The sequence below is a fragment of the Ambystoma mexicanum genome, chromosome 7q (assembly GCF_040938575.1).
Source record: "Ambystoma mexicanum isolate Mex_15411 chromosome 7q, UKY_AmexF1_1, whole genome shotgun sequence".
NCBI classification, from domain to species: domain Eukaryota; kingdom Metazoa; phylum Chordata; class Amphibia; order Caudata; family Ambystomatidae; genus Ambystoma; species Ambystoma mexicanum.
In genome coordinates this window covers 173,514,813-173,529,806 of record NC_090941.1, presented here as the reverse complement: position 1 = coordinate 173,529,806, position 14,994 = coordinate 173,514,813, and the positions used below count along the sequence as shown (strand labels likewise).

Genomic DNA, 14,994 nt, shown 5'->3' with positions numbered 1-14,994 from the left:
TGGTTACGCTTTCCAAACAAGCTGGAGAATCTAGTTATTCAGCACACGACTCGCGCGCTTACAAGGCGTCCTTCAAGGATTCACTCTTGTGGTTACTAGGTAAGCAGTCCGTTGATTTTACATGCTATCTCAATGCACCTGTTAATCGCTTACAAGTCTGTGCTCACCGCACGTACATAGACCTGATACTTGCATTTGTATACATTTTCTAGCGCTGCAGTCCTCGCTAGTCAGCCATACTGAGCAGTTTTTCCGTGCTACTCTACAGTAGAAGAACTGACACTGGATACACACCAAGGTCAGTACCTCTTGTTTATTGATAGTAGTTTTACAGCATTTCACATTAGCGGACAATCAGTTAATTTAGTAAACCCGATGTTTTCTCATTCATCTTTTCTTTTCTTCTTTTCTTCTTTTTTCATACCTCCGCGACTTGGCACGTCTGTATGGGCTATATTTCATGATTTTATATTACAATCATCATAATCTAAATGATGCGCTTTATATTCCTACACATGTGACACTTTAACTTGATGATGATGGTGGCTGATATGATCAAATGCTGACGCGGTGAATTTTCACTGGCCTTATTTGGAATGTTAATTATGATGATATTGCACCACACGGCCCACTTATGCCTTTGTTCTACCCATAATGTGACTACTGTTCATCATAATACTCTCTGTATGATTAATTAATGCTGCACCTCTATTCTGAATGCCATTTATATGATGCATGCCCGACATATATATATAATGTACATTGTGGGACTTAGACTGAAACCGATGATAGGTTTCTGATACATTGAAGAGTACATGAGCTGGCCCTGAGGAAGGATATTGACTCCGAAATGCATAGGCCAATTTGGGCTCATGTGACGCATCTGCTAAAACAGTGATATATAACTGTAGAGCACTAAGGAAATTAAACTCTATTTCTTCATAAATATTAACAGAGTATTTGAATGATTATTACCTCCGATTGACCGACTGAAAACAGTTATACCACTCTGTGGTTATTGGGAGTGCAGCCCGCACCGCTGGCCTCACGGCCTTGGTCCACTTTTTTCGTATACCTAGGCCGGTTGGCCATAAGTTGGACACAGTTAAAACTCAGTTACAGCTGAATCACACTGTCATCGGTCCCCTGAGAGACCCCCCTAAGCGTAGGATCACCCGCCACTCGCCTGAATCCTGATGACGCCCCGCCGACCCCCACCCCAGCGCACACCAAACTCTGCTTTATCTCACTAAACGTCAGAGGCCTGAACTCCCCCACAAAGCGTAAGTCCATCCTTCGTCGTCTCCAGGACCTTCAGACCTCGGTGGGTTTCCTCCAGGAGACCCACCTCGTGACTGAGGACTTCGCTAGGCTACGATCCTGAGCATTCCCAATACAATACCTGGCCCCATTGAAAAAGGCGGCACTGTGATTTTGCTAGTGAAAGGTATCCCCTTTAAAGGTGCAGATGGCAGGTTTGCGGCGGTCAAGGGGGACCTCTACGGCCAGCTTCACACGCTGATTGCTATCTATGCACCGAATGACGGCCAGGAGGCCTTCTACACTGCCCTGGAAACCGCCCTTCTCCCCTTCCTCGAAGGCCTGGTGGTCCTAGGCAGGGACTTCAATGGGGTTCCCAACCCCTCACTGGACAGATCGGGCCCCCATTCAGCAGGGACTTCAGATTGGCTTTGGGACTCTGCCACTTGTTCAAAACACTAGACGTGGTGGACACCTGGAGGGTTCTCCATCCGGACATCGTAGACTATTCTTTCTTCTCCCACGTCCACCGCTCCTCCTCTCGAATTGACCTTATTTTGGCCAGCCCACAGCTCCTGCAGTTCACGGACGACGTAGAAATAGGCGCAAGAGCACTGTCAGACCACGCCCCAATCCTCCTCACTGCAAGCGTCTTCGACCAGGAGCCCCCAGAACATCATAAATGGTCCCTATATGAACCAATGCTGCATGATATGGCGGTGCGGGACGCCATAGCCAAGGTGATCAGCAACTACTTCAAAGAAAACCCTCCCGACCTCACCTCTACAGCAACAAGATGGGAAGCTATGAAGGCCGTAATCAGAGGGGAATTAATAGCACAGGCGGCCGCTTATATGAGGAGGCGAACACGCTCAGAAATCAACTGGAGAAGGAAAAGAGGGAGGCAGATAAAGCTCTAGAAAAGAAGTGGTCCCCCAAGGCCGCCAAGATGGTCAGACTGGCTCGCACAAAGCTGGAGGCCCACTACGCCGAGGACACAGCCCAGACCCTGATCAGGACAAAGCAAAGCTATTACGCAAACGGTAATAAAGCTAACGAATACCTTGTGAACAAACTTGCCAAAACCCGCCGACGAGACCACATTGCTGCACTGAGGGACCCGAAAGGCAGTACCGTATATGGAGACGGGGCGAAACTACAGGTGGTGGCTACCCATCTAACTAACATCATGACCGCAGCCCCACGCCCACAGATGCTCCAGGAGCAATACGTAGTAGACGCCCGGCTCCCACACATCTCAGAAGCAAATAGAGCAGCCCTGGAGGCCCCGATCACATCCGAAGAGGTGGAGGAAGTAATCAAAAATCTGAAACCCAGGGCCCCCGGCCCAGACGGCTTCCCACCAAAGTTCTACAAACTCTTTCACCCCATGCTGCTACACCCAATGACAGAGCTATTTAACTCCTTTCGGGACTCGGGCTCTATCACACCCTCTATGCAAGAATCCACCACAATCCTGCTTCTGAAACCCAGCTAGGATCCAAAGGAGTGCTCATCGTATAGACCGATAGCTCTGCTCAACGTGGACGCTAACACATACTCAAAGGTTCTAGCCAACAGATTGGCGCAAATCCTCCCATCTATTATAGACCAGGACCAGGCAGGGTTTAGTAGAGGAAGAAGCACCTGAGACAACATCCGCCGAGCGCTTAATCTCATTGAGATTGCGACCCAAGAACACCAGGCCATGGCGGTCCTGACCTTAGACGCCACCAAAGCATTCGACAGGGTGGACTGGAATGTCATGCGCCTTACCATGGAGGCATTTCGGATTGGCCCAATATTCCAGAAAATGGTGTTTGCAAATTACAAAGCCCCAAGGACATCAATCTGCCTAAATCAGAAGACCTCACCTCCGATCCAGCTTTCGTGTGGGACGAGACAAGGCTGTCCGCTCTCCCCACTAATCTTTGCCATGGTCATGGAGCCATTCGCTCAACGCACATGAGCTAATGAGAACATCACTGGTCTAGAAATAAACCGCGAACAATTCAAGATCTCCCTATACGCAGATGATGTGCTGATTTCCATCACCAACTGCCGATCCTCCCTGGCCGCAACCCTAACTGAGCTAGAGGCGTTTGAAGGAGTGGCTGGATTCCAGGTGAACTACGCCAAATCAGAGGCACTAAGGATCAACCTGAGCGCCCCCCCTCGTAGCCAACCTCCTGGCACTCTGCCCGCTAACATGGAGCTCCTCCTCAACAGCTTACCTGGGCGTCCGCCTGCCAGCAGATCCGAAACAACTATATAACGTCAACTTTCCCCCATTATTCAAGGAATTGGAAGAATACCTCCGAAGATGGGACAATCAAGAGATCTCACTATTGGGTCAGGTCACAGCGTGCAAAAGGAACCTTCTCCCTAGGCTGCTGTACCTGTTCACCGCTCTCCCGGTCCCCCCCCCCCCAAAGCACAATTTGGAACAGCTACAAAGAAAGCTAGCGAAGTTTGTGTGGAAGGGACGCAGAACCAGGATACCTATGAGGGTCATGACGGGGGCTGCAAAATGGGGCGGCTTTGGTCTCCCCAACCTGATTACCTACTTCCTGGCAGCCAAGTTGGTGAGTGCAGCGGCCTGGATGATCCCGGAGACCCCCCCAAAATGGTCCCGCATGGAGCAATCCAGATGTTGGCCACGACTACATTCCCTGCTACATACCCCGGACCACACCGAAGCCAGGGACCACAGATGCTAGCAGCCACCAAAGCGACTCTTGAGGCATGGGCTTGGGCCTGTCGAAGGAGGAAGATACCCAGACCCCCGAGCCCGCTCTCCCCGGTCATCGGGAACCCTGACTTCAAACCAGGAATGGAGGCAGCCCGCTTCCACCGATGGACCAAAGGTGGCCTCCGAACCCTCTCCCAACTCTACGAAGCCAAAAACCCACTTAGCTTCGAGGAATGCAAAGCCCGCTTTCAACTAACAGAAGGAGAGAGGTTTACATGCATTCAACTCCGACACTGGATCTCGCAGCCACCCGGGACCTCCACCCTCTTGAACTGGCAATGGAAGAAAGCACAGGCCGAGGTCAGATCACCAAACTGTACCGACTTCTCCAGGAGGACATGCTAAAAGTCAGACCGCCATACATTTCCGGATGGGAAATGGACTTGGGACACCCCATAGAAGATCAAACGTGGGTGGAGATATGGTCCAGGATCAATTCGACATCCAGATGCGTCACAAACAAGGAATGTGCCCTGAAGCTCCTGCACTGCTGGTACTACTCGCCAGTCCGCGTGCACCACTGTAACGCTGACATTGACCCGAGCTGCTGGAGACGATGTGGCGAACGAGGATCCTTTTTCCACATGTGGTGGGGCTGCCCGACAGCACAGACCTTCTGGAAGGAAGTCCTGCAGATCACGGAAGACATCACTCAGTGCAGACTCCCGATGGACCCGGAGGTCATCCTGCTTGGGGTGGCGAGCCCGGACAGTTATCCGAGAGCGGGCCGGTCAGCCAAACTGCTCACACATCTACTGCTAGCAGCCAAAATCACTGTGGCAAGGAAATGGAAAGCCAAGGAGGACCCGCTGCTGGCCCTTTGGTGGATAAAGGGCTGGGAGATTCTGGTGGCGGAGAAGGTCACAGCAGTGAAGGAAGGGGCCCTCCACCGCTTCACAGACTGTTGGGCCCCAGTACTGGACTACCACTCCCGCTTCCCAGCCCTAACATTTCAATCCCACCTGGTAGCGAACTTTCTGGGCCTTCAGAGCCCTGATGGGTCCCCCATCTATCAGGACACCAGGAACTAAAGGAGGGCAGGGGTGGGGTCAAGGGGAGTGGGCACAGAGCAAGCTGCATGCATATTAAATGCGAGGAGAGTCCTGTGGACTCATGTAATGCATAGATAACGCTATAACCGAAATAAAGTTGTTAAAAAAAAAGAAGTGCCAAAGATAGCACAGCAGACCCTGATGCATTGAATGCATTCAAACCCAGTCGATGATGGTTCAATGCGGTTCGACACGATAGAAAAGGAGAAAACCAGCTGCTTTGCTTCTCCAGTTACCGTGAGTCCCAATCTAGGACACAGGGACAAGATGAGTCCTTGTTCTCGGTCTCCCAACAAGGGGGATTTTGACTAACACCTGCAATGGTCCTTGACCTCCACTGAGGTCCTCTGTACCAGTGTAGCTGGCACAGAGGCAGGTTTTGCTCCAGCAGCAGTTCTCCCCCAATGTCTCATGGGGATGGTTAGGGAGCAGATCTTGCCTCTGCCTTGGAACTCTCCTTCACCTAGGTCCCAGGCTGAGGTCTTTGGAAAGATCAAAAAGAGGTTCAAATAAATGTTTCTTGCAGGCCAGTAATGAAACTAAGAAAGATGGGTGAGACCTCTTCCTTATAAAGTCAAAAGGCCACCCAGGATTTGGTAAAAACAAGCTTTAAGGGGTCAAATCCTTCCTAAGATAACGAGTGGTCTTAATACCCAAAGTTCATAGTGCTACAGGAAGTGTGGGAGACAGGAAGGAAGGAGAAATACAGAGGAAAATAATATGGTGGGATCCTTCCCCAAACATACTCAGCTCCATCTGTCTACACTAAATGCCCCCCCCCCTTCCTAAGCCCATAGCATCTAAGACCCTTTGGTATGCAACACCATGGTGTGAGGATCGTCGTTTTGTTCAAGATGTGCCCTCTGAAGCCAGGTTCCCAGGCTGCTCCTGCTAAGAGTTTTCTGGAGTCCAAAGAGAGAGGTGTTATCAGAACTCACAAAGGATCATGGTGAGGCAACTCCGACTGGCTTTTGACCCGCTGGCTGCAGCAGGGACAGCTAGTCTAGTGAGAATGGGATTACAGTGTTGGCATGTGAACACTACAGATCAACTATGGCTTTAATAATGATGTGAACTACCAGCCACCATACCTCAAAACTCCTGCTTTTCCATTACTGTGCAGGTTGTAAAAACATCCTTAATCTCATCCAAGCTTTCTGGAGAAAGAGCTTGCCTTCTAGGGTACTGGCAACCCTGCTGCGCAACTCAATGCCCTTTCTGCGCAATTCAATGCCATTTCATTTCTCCCTTCCAACTTCTTTGACCATAAATGTGTAAGAGATAGGATATCTACCTAAGGGTCGTTTTACAGGTTGACTCCTCAGGACTACATGGCCAGACCCTGAAAACCGAGGTATCAATGATATAACCTCTACCTCTGGGGTCTTCAGTTCCAATCCTCGCAAGGCCCACCCACCCTGGGTTTTCAGGATAACCAGTGACAATGAGATTAGCTCCCATTTACAATTGCTGCGAGCCAATGGTTTTTTATGAGGATATCCTAAAAACATGGAGGTTATTTGGTTGTTGAGGACCAGACTTCGATACCCTGAGCCTAAAGGTACCAAAGAGTTAGCTGGCTCTCTGTATTTGATCTGAAAAGTCAACTTACCTCTGCAAGAAGTGGAGAAATAATCGTTGTTAAACACTGAGACAACGGCCGCTTGGGGATCTCTTGCTCCTTGAAAAGAAATGTTAAGACATCAACACCATTCAATGGTAACATTCACAATGTTACATTTACATGTGACTGCGGAAGAGAGGCAGAGTTTTAATGTATGCAAGGATCACATAGAATGATATATGCCCCCACATGGTTTAAGAAAAAGCAAGGTAACCAGACCTGATTAAACCGAAAGCACCAGGTTAAAATAGATCACTACTTCTTTGACAAATTACACATTCCTGGACTCATGAAAGAAAATAAAACAATATACATTAAAAAGTGATCAAATTATGAACCTATGAAATTATTACCCTAAATAGTCTATGCAAGGTGACACACAACTACAGCTACGGTAGGAGCTTTTTAGATGGCCAGGATTTCATTGCTGGATTGGGGATAAAGAAAGGTCCTCTTTGGCCAGCAGAACGGTGGCCCTTAGAATCTTGTTTCATAGTTGACCTAGTACCACTGAGAGCAAGGACATACCATTGTAGCAGTCTGCAAGGTGTTTGTGCTCAACATGGTACAATCCACTTTTGTTTGGAACTATAACTAAAAGTATACCAGCACCTAAAAGTACAACCCAGTCTCTAAATCTTTGGGATCTCATAAAAAAACTCATAAACAGCCAAAATGACAATGCAGTGTCTTAGTGGCTGCAATGGAAAGGAACCGTTTTGAGAAGAAAGCAATACTGTTCATGCTCAAAGCAGTAATGAAGAAATGTTGATGTCTTGTCTGTGTATTCCAACATGAGGTCACATTTAGCAAGACTCAGCAAAGTTTTTGGGCTGTTTTTGGGCTTTAGAATGGCAATTTGCAAGTCAACGATAATCCTGTACAATGGGATCATCGCTGCAATTTTGACACTGATCTACTCATGGAAAGACACGGAAAGACTTCCAACTGCAAGCCATTTTGGATCATTGTGGCCATGTATAAGGGGTATGCATGGCATTTAAAAAGCCGAAACCCAGTTTGGGAAGCAATGGAGAACTGTACATAGGAGACTCACCAAGGGGGTTATAAGTAACAGTGCGAGTGTAGCAGAGGAGCGGGGATGGATAAGAGGGATAATGGGAGGGAGAGTTCCTGAGGGGAAGCATTGCGGTAGAGTGCTGGCAGTAATGCGTTCTCTACGGAAGATGTCCTCCTAGCCACAGTCTAGCATGGTTGTGGGGTAGACATAGCTTGCTCGTCTGACCAAAGGGACTGATACAGCATTTTCAGCACTTCTGGGACCTAACTACTACTGCAACATGATGGACATGGTTGACGTCATTTTAGACAATAATGGCAAGAGATTTTCGAATTTACAACATCTTGCAATTACTATACCACACTTTTTGAAATCTGTGGCCTACACTTTAAAGGTACCAACAGATGACCACGCATTTCACATTGTGGGTGAATAAGCAACAATGGCCCTCATTACGAGGTTGCTGGTAAGGCAGCGGTACTACCAGTGTCTTACCGGCAACCTTGGCTTACTGTTTCCACCGCCCAATATCACAGTATCACTCCATGGTTTGGGAACCACTGAAGCACCGGCACCGCTGTTAAGGGTGCTGGCGCTTCAATGAATGATCTGCCAGTAGGGGACTGAACTACCGGCAGGTCAGGCCTGCTAGTAGTTCACTGCCCCTACCGGCAGTCTCGGAGTAACCCAGTGCAGAAAAAATGCCAGAGCAGGTAGTACCAGCCGTGTTACCCGCATTCTCTCCAGACCGGGTCACTCATAATGAGGCCCAATGACATCAGAAATGACCTGAGATCAGTAAAGACAGAGCGTAGACTTTTCAAGGAAATTCTGGAGTGATGGCTTATGTTCCCGTTTTTGTGTGGCAGTTAAGGTGAATAGAGGAGGCTGAGGTCAGGGCCTCCAGTCCCCTTTTGTGGATGAAGAAGTCCTATTGATGAGAAGATGCCCTATAATGGCTCGTGGTGTCTTCGGTGGTCTTCTTTCTGCGCTGTAACTCCTCTACCTGCCATACCTTCTGCTCCATGCCACGGGGCTGCCCTCTTTCCGCTTAGTCTCTTCAGGTCAGAGGGCGGGGGGGAATTGAAAAAGAAATGAAATGCTGCAGAAAGGTTGACTGCGAAAATAATTCTGCGGTAAGACGACGTAGAGCCCCAATGTGTATAGTTTTAGTCAATGCCGTGCGTAACGGATCTACGTGATTACTGCGACCACCGAAAATGTGGGTGCCTTTGTTTTGACCCCTTTTTCTCCCCAACTAAATGTGGGGGGAGATCCCCTGCAACCCCTCCTACATGCATTATATACTATACACGTTCCCCCACATATATATATGGGATGTGAAGGGGGTCGAAATGAAAAAAGAAAGTCAACATTTTCAGTGGTCGTAGTTAATTGGTCGCAGTAATGGTATGATCTTGAGCGTAACATCTTCCATGCTTGGACCCTGTGCTAGTGTAGGGAAAAACTGCAGCAGGGCACATGATCATGCCCGCTTTACTTGAAAGCCCTGCACTATCCGTGCGCTCTCTCCATGTAAATGTTCCTAGCATGTTGGCGAACTCATTGCCCGTGCACTGAGAGATCCCTGCTGTGCAGCGTGCTTGACAGAAGGCCTCCATCAGGCCATACATATACATGGATTTCATTTTTGGCAATACAATACACTGTGGCTTTTCAAAAAAAGGCTGATAGCATATTGACATTAAGAGCTAGGTTGTTCGCTCATATAGCTGCTTTGCTTCTTTGGTGGTTGGTGATCCCATTTAGATTTCATTTTTAATCAAAGAAAATTAACCTACACGTTTTCTGAGTGCCTTTATTTGCTATTTTTGCTACAGAGCACATGATGGATTTTAGCCTGGGTAACTATGGTTACCAAACAATCCTGCTTCACACAACATGAATCAATCGTGTATTGGAATGAGAAATAGGAGCAGGCGAGGCTACACTGACGTGCTCGCATGTTCAAGCTGTCAGCATTCGTTTTGTAAGTATGCAAATCCTCCAACATTCACACACTTTACAAGCTGCCTGTGAGCTCTATCATGATTCATTCAGCCCCAGACAAAGCATCTCTCACGTCATACGCAGGGTCGGACTGGGCCATACAATGGTCTCGGGCACCAATGAAAAAGTGGCCCACAGTTGCAAATGGCTATTCTTTCCTTTTGTGACACTGTTTGAATACCACCCAAGGGGGGGAGTTTTTTGATACTATATGATGCAAATTGTGCATTTTAAATAATATTTACTGACCAACACTGGTCAAAACTACTAGCCACATAGTGAAGTAACTCATAAAATTGGAACACATTGGCCAACAACCTGGACCACACCAGCATTTTGTGTTTTTGGTTTGGCCATGGGCCTATTGCTCTATCGGCCAGTCCAAGCTGTTCATACGTGTAATCTGCATCTGCTTTAAAGGTTGCTTTAGCTTTTTTAACCAAGGCAAACATATGTGTTGGGGAGGAATAATCTGTGGCGGGCAGCACTATTTCAGTGCCTATGTGGACAGCAGGCGCAGGGAAATTAAGCTAGAGCTCATCGTTAAACTATGCTATTAACTTGTACAGTTGTCATTTCAACTGATATGTATTTAAACAAAATTGTCATTCGCAATAGACCTTAAACATTCATTGCATTGCGACAGCATGAAGAGAACAGAGTGAGGACCTCATTATGAGTTTGGTGGTAATTCGGCGGTGCCATTAATGGCCCTCGGCTGTGTGGGTTTACCACAGGATTCCAACTGGTGGAAGGGCAATTTAAATTCCCATTTTTTAAATCCATAGAACTCTATGTGGATTTTGGTGGAAATGACCGGAAGTGGTCATTCCGCTGCAGTAATTCTAGCAAATTTCTTTTTGTATTTTAAGGTGGAGGATTTGCATCTAACATGCTGGAGATAAAACCTCCACTTCAAAGTCAAACTCAACGGTGCGGTAAAATGGGCTGTAATTCTGTTACCACCAAAAAAGTGTCATTAACCAAATGAATGCAACTATTTTACGGTGTCCAGTCATTTGGTCGACTACAAACTGGTCGACTGCAATTTGGTCGACGTCATTTGGTCGAAAACCAAATGGTCGAATTTTTTTTTTTTAATTTATATATGTGTTTTGTAGGTTTTCGTGTAGAAAAAAAAAAGAAAGAAAAAAAGGGGGTCGGGGGGGGGGGGACCCCCCCCCCAAAAAAAAGGGGTAAAAATAAAAAAAATAAAAAATTCGACCATTTGGTTTTCGACCAAATTGATTCGACCAGTTGTCCAGTCGACCAATTGTTTTCGACCAAATGACTGGCAACCATTTTACTACACCACCACACTCATAAGGAGGCCCCAGGTGCGTGCCTGCCCACACTTGCTATGCAGCGGATCTCCCTTTTGCCGGGAAGGTCTCACCAAATGAATATTGCACCTTAGCCTTCTGTGCCCTGCCCCATTTCTGTGGGTTGGCACAAGACACTCTGAGGATTTAGCCCGTTATCGACAGCATCTCTTTGAGCTTATTCACTGCTTCATAATAGCATATCATTCCTATGCGGATGATATGCAACTTATACATTAGTTTAAAGAATCTCTAAGACTCGGGTCAATTTACAGAGCTAGTTCTCTGTCTTGACGCCCGCCAATCACAGGTGAGTTTTATCTGGATTCAGCCCAATCAAAACACGGAAAACACCCATTCGGATACCCCTAGCTCACGAAAAAATCCCACTGTCGCGGTCCAGTTGCCATAGTTTCTGGCTAATGCCCCGCTGTCTTTCACTCCAGTTCGGATGAGAAATGGTGGAATGTATAAGATCTACAAGATCTTATACATTCCACCATCTTCCTCAAATTAACACGGTTGAATAAACCAGCTTCTTCCAACTCAAGCAGCTACATCATATTGTGCCCTCTCTACCACGCGAAGACAGGACAACAGTGGTTGGAGCTCTGGCAATGTATGCATGGATCACAGTAACACTGTGTCACTGTGCAGGGCTTCCCAGTACCTGTACAGATAAACTTCATGTGGAACGGAACGCGTCAGTATGGCTTATGTTGGATACGCCTGTCAGTCACCACCTCTCAGGTCGACGCAGATCCCCCCTCTGTCTTAATGTTGAGGAGTCTCTTCAAAGGTTTGTATCTTTTACAAAAATGTCTGAGAGGGTTGGGCCATGAGTATATCTCGAAGAAGATCCATAGTTACTAACCCCTTCCACCCAATTCCCATACAGCCCTCGAGTTATATCCTTTGTGTCCTTCCTAAGGTGTGCTGCACAAACCAGCAGGGCCGTCACTTTGACGTTTCCATCATTGGAACAATCTCCCCTTGAATCTTGAGTTGGGAGCAATCACAGGCAATTTAGAGCACCTCTTAAAACCTTGCTTTTCAACACATAACCTTTGGTGGCATGCTCCTCCGCATTGACGATCAGTGCTAATAGGCAAAGGCATTTGCTGTGCTTGCTATATTGCAATAGAAATGGTAAAGACCTCATTCAGCGAACAACTAAACCGGAAAAAGAGTAAAGGTGAGAGCTGTGCGCGAGCTAAGGGAAGTTGACTTATAATGAACATCTCCCCCATAGAGTCCTCTACCAAAGTTAGCAAGCTGAAGTGCAGGTGGTAAGAACCCTGCAGTGGCCTCCAGCAAAGACAGCAAGCCGAAGTACATGTGGGAAGAACATCCACGTGTAGCACCCTCCAGAAAAGTCAGCAAGCTGAAGTACAGGTGGGAAGAACATTCCCCTGCAGTGGCCTCCAACAAAGTCAGCAAGCTGGAGTACAGGTGGGAAGAACATTCCCCTGCAGTGGCCTCCAACAAAGTCAGCAAGCTGAAGTACAGGTTTGAAGAACATCCCCTGCAACGGTCTCCAGCAAAGTCAGCAAGTTCAAGTACATGTGGGAAGAACATCCCACTGCAACGTTCTCCAGCAAAGTCAGCAAGTTGAAGTACATGTGGGAAGTACATACTCTGGCAGTGGCCTCCAGCAAAGTCAGCAAGCTGAAGTACAGGTGGGAAGAACATCCCCCGGCAGCGGCCTCGAGCAAAGTCAGCAAGCTGAAGTACATGTGGGAAGAACATCCCACTGCAGTGTTCTCCAGCAAAGTCAGCAAGCTGAAGTACATGTGGGAAGAACATCCCTGTGCAGAGGCCTCCTCCAAAGTCAGCAAGCTGTAGTAAAGTTGGGAAGAACATCGCACTGTAGCGGTCTCCAACAAAGTCCGCAAGCTGAAGTAGAGGTGGGAAAAACATCCCCCGGTAGTGGTCTCTAGCAAAGTCAGCAAGCTGAAGTACAGGTGGGAAGAACATCCCACCGCAGCGGTCTCCAGCAAAGTCAGCAAGCTGAAGTACAGGTGGGAAGAACATCCCACTGCATCGTTCTCCAGCAAAGTCAGCAAGCTGAAGTACAGGTGGGAAGAACATCCCCCCCGCAACAGTCTCCAGCAAAGTCAGCAGGCTGAAGTACAGGTGGAAGGAACATCCCCGTGCAGCGGTCTCCAGCAAAGTCAGCAAGCTGAAGTACAGGTGGGAAGAACACCCCCTGTAGCACTCTCCAGCAAAGTCAGCAGGCTGAAGTACAGGTGGAAAGAACATCCCCGTGCAGCGGTCTCCAGCAAAGTCAGCAAGCTGAAGTACAGGTGGGAAGAACATCCACCGGTAGCAGCCTCCAGCAAAGTCAGAAATCTGAAGTACAGGTGGGAAGAACATCTCCCCGGAGAGGCCTCTAGCAAAGTCGACAAGCTGAAGTACAGGTATGCAGGGGTGTTGCTAGGTATGGAAAAGATCTGGGGCTTAAGCTAATGTCGGGACTGGTGGGACTCGGGGCTAGCAACCCTTTTGGTTGTAGTCCCAGAGCTCTTAAATGGAACTACAACCAAAAGACCCGGAGCTATAGCCCCCTCAGCCCCCCCTAGCAATGCCTCTGCAGGTGGGAAGAACACCCCACTGCAGCGGTCTCCTGTCAAGTCACCAAGCTGAAGTACAGGTGGGAAGAACATCCCCCCGCAGCAGTATCCAGCAAAGCTAGCAAGCTGAAGTACAAGTGGGAAGAACATTCCCCCGCAGGGGCCTCCAGCGAAGTCAGCAAGCTGAAGTACAGGTGGGAAGAACATCCCCCGGCAGCGGCCTCGAGCAAAGTCAGCAAGCTGAAGTACATGTGGGAAGAACATCCCACTGCAGTGTTCTCCAGCAAAGTCAGCAAGCTGAAGTACATGTGGGAAGAACATCCCTGTGCAGAGGCCTCCAGCAAAGTCAGCAAGCTGAAGTACAGGTGGGAAGAACATCCCCCGGCAGCAGCCTCCAGCAAAGTCAGCAAGCTGAAGTACAGGTGGGAAGAACATCCCCCCATTGCAGTCTCCAGCAAAGTCAGCAAGCTGAAGTACAAGTGGGAAGAACATCCCCCCATTGCAGTCTCCAGCAAGGTCAGCAAGCTGAAGTACAGGTGGGAAGAACATCGCCACGCAGCGGTCTCCAGTAAAGACAGCAAGCTGTAGTAAAGTTGGGAAGAACATCTCACTGTAGCGGTCTCCAGCAAAGTCAGCAAGCTGAAGTAGAGGTGGGAAAAACATCCCCTGTAGTGGTCTCTAGCAAAGTCAGCAAGCTGAAGTACAGGTGGGAAGAACATCCCACCGCAGCGGTCTCCAGCAAAGTCAGCAAGCTGAAGTACAGGTGGGAAGAACATCCAACTGCATCGTTCTCCAGCAAAGTCAGCAAGCTGAAGTACAGGTGGGAAGAACATCCCCCCGCAACAGTCTCCAGCAAAGTCAGCAAGCTGAAGTACAGGTGGGAAGAACACCCCCTGTAGCAGTCTCCAGCAAAGTCAGCAGGCTGAAGTACAGGTGGAAAGAACATCCCCGTGCAGCGGTATCCAGCAAAGTCAGCAAGCTGAAGTACAGGTGGGAAGAACATCCACCGGTAGCAGCCTCCAGCAAAGTCAGAAATCTGAAGTACAGGTGGGAAGAACATCTCCCCGGAGAGGCCTCTAGCAAAGTCGACAAGCTGAAGTACAGGTATGCAGGGGTGTTGCTAGGTATGGAAAAGATCTGGGGCTTAAGCTAATGTCGGGACTGTTGGGACTCGGGGCTAGCAACCCTTTTGGTTGTAGTTCCAGAGCTCTTAAATGGAACTACAACCAAAAGACCCGGAGCTATAGCCCCCTCAGCCCCCCCTAGCAATGCCTCTGCAGGTGGGAAGAACACCCCACTGCAGCGGTCTCCTGTAAAGTCACCAAGCTGAAGTACAGGTGGGAAGAACATCCCCCCGCAGCAGTATCCAGCAAAGCTAGC

General features: G+C 48.4%; 1 protein-coding gene across 1 annotated transcript in view; it reads right to left on the bottom strand.

The window, feature by feature from the left end:
* Positions 1-14,994, bottom strand: part of STK24 (serine/threonine kinase 24) — a 1,188,458-nt gene that overhangs the window by 30,651 nt on the left and 1,142,813 nt on the right. The window contains exon 9 of the mRNA XM_069639237.1: positions 6,677-6,745. Coding sequence (XP_069495338.1) covers positions 6,677-6,745 — 69 coding nt within the window. The remainder of the gene's footprint in view (positions 1-6,676; positions 6,746-14,994) is intronic.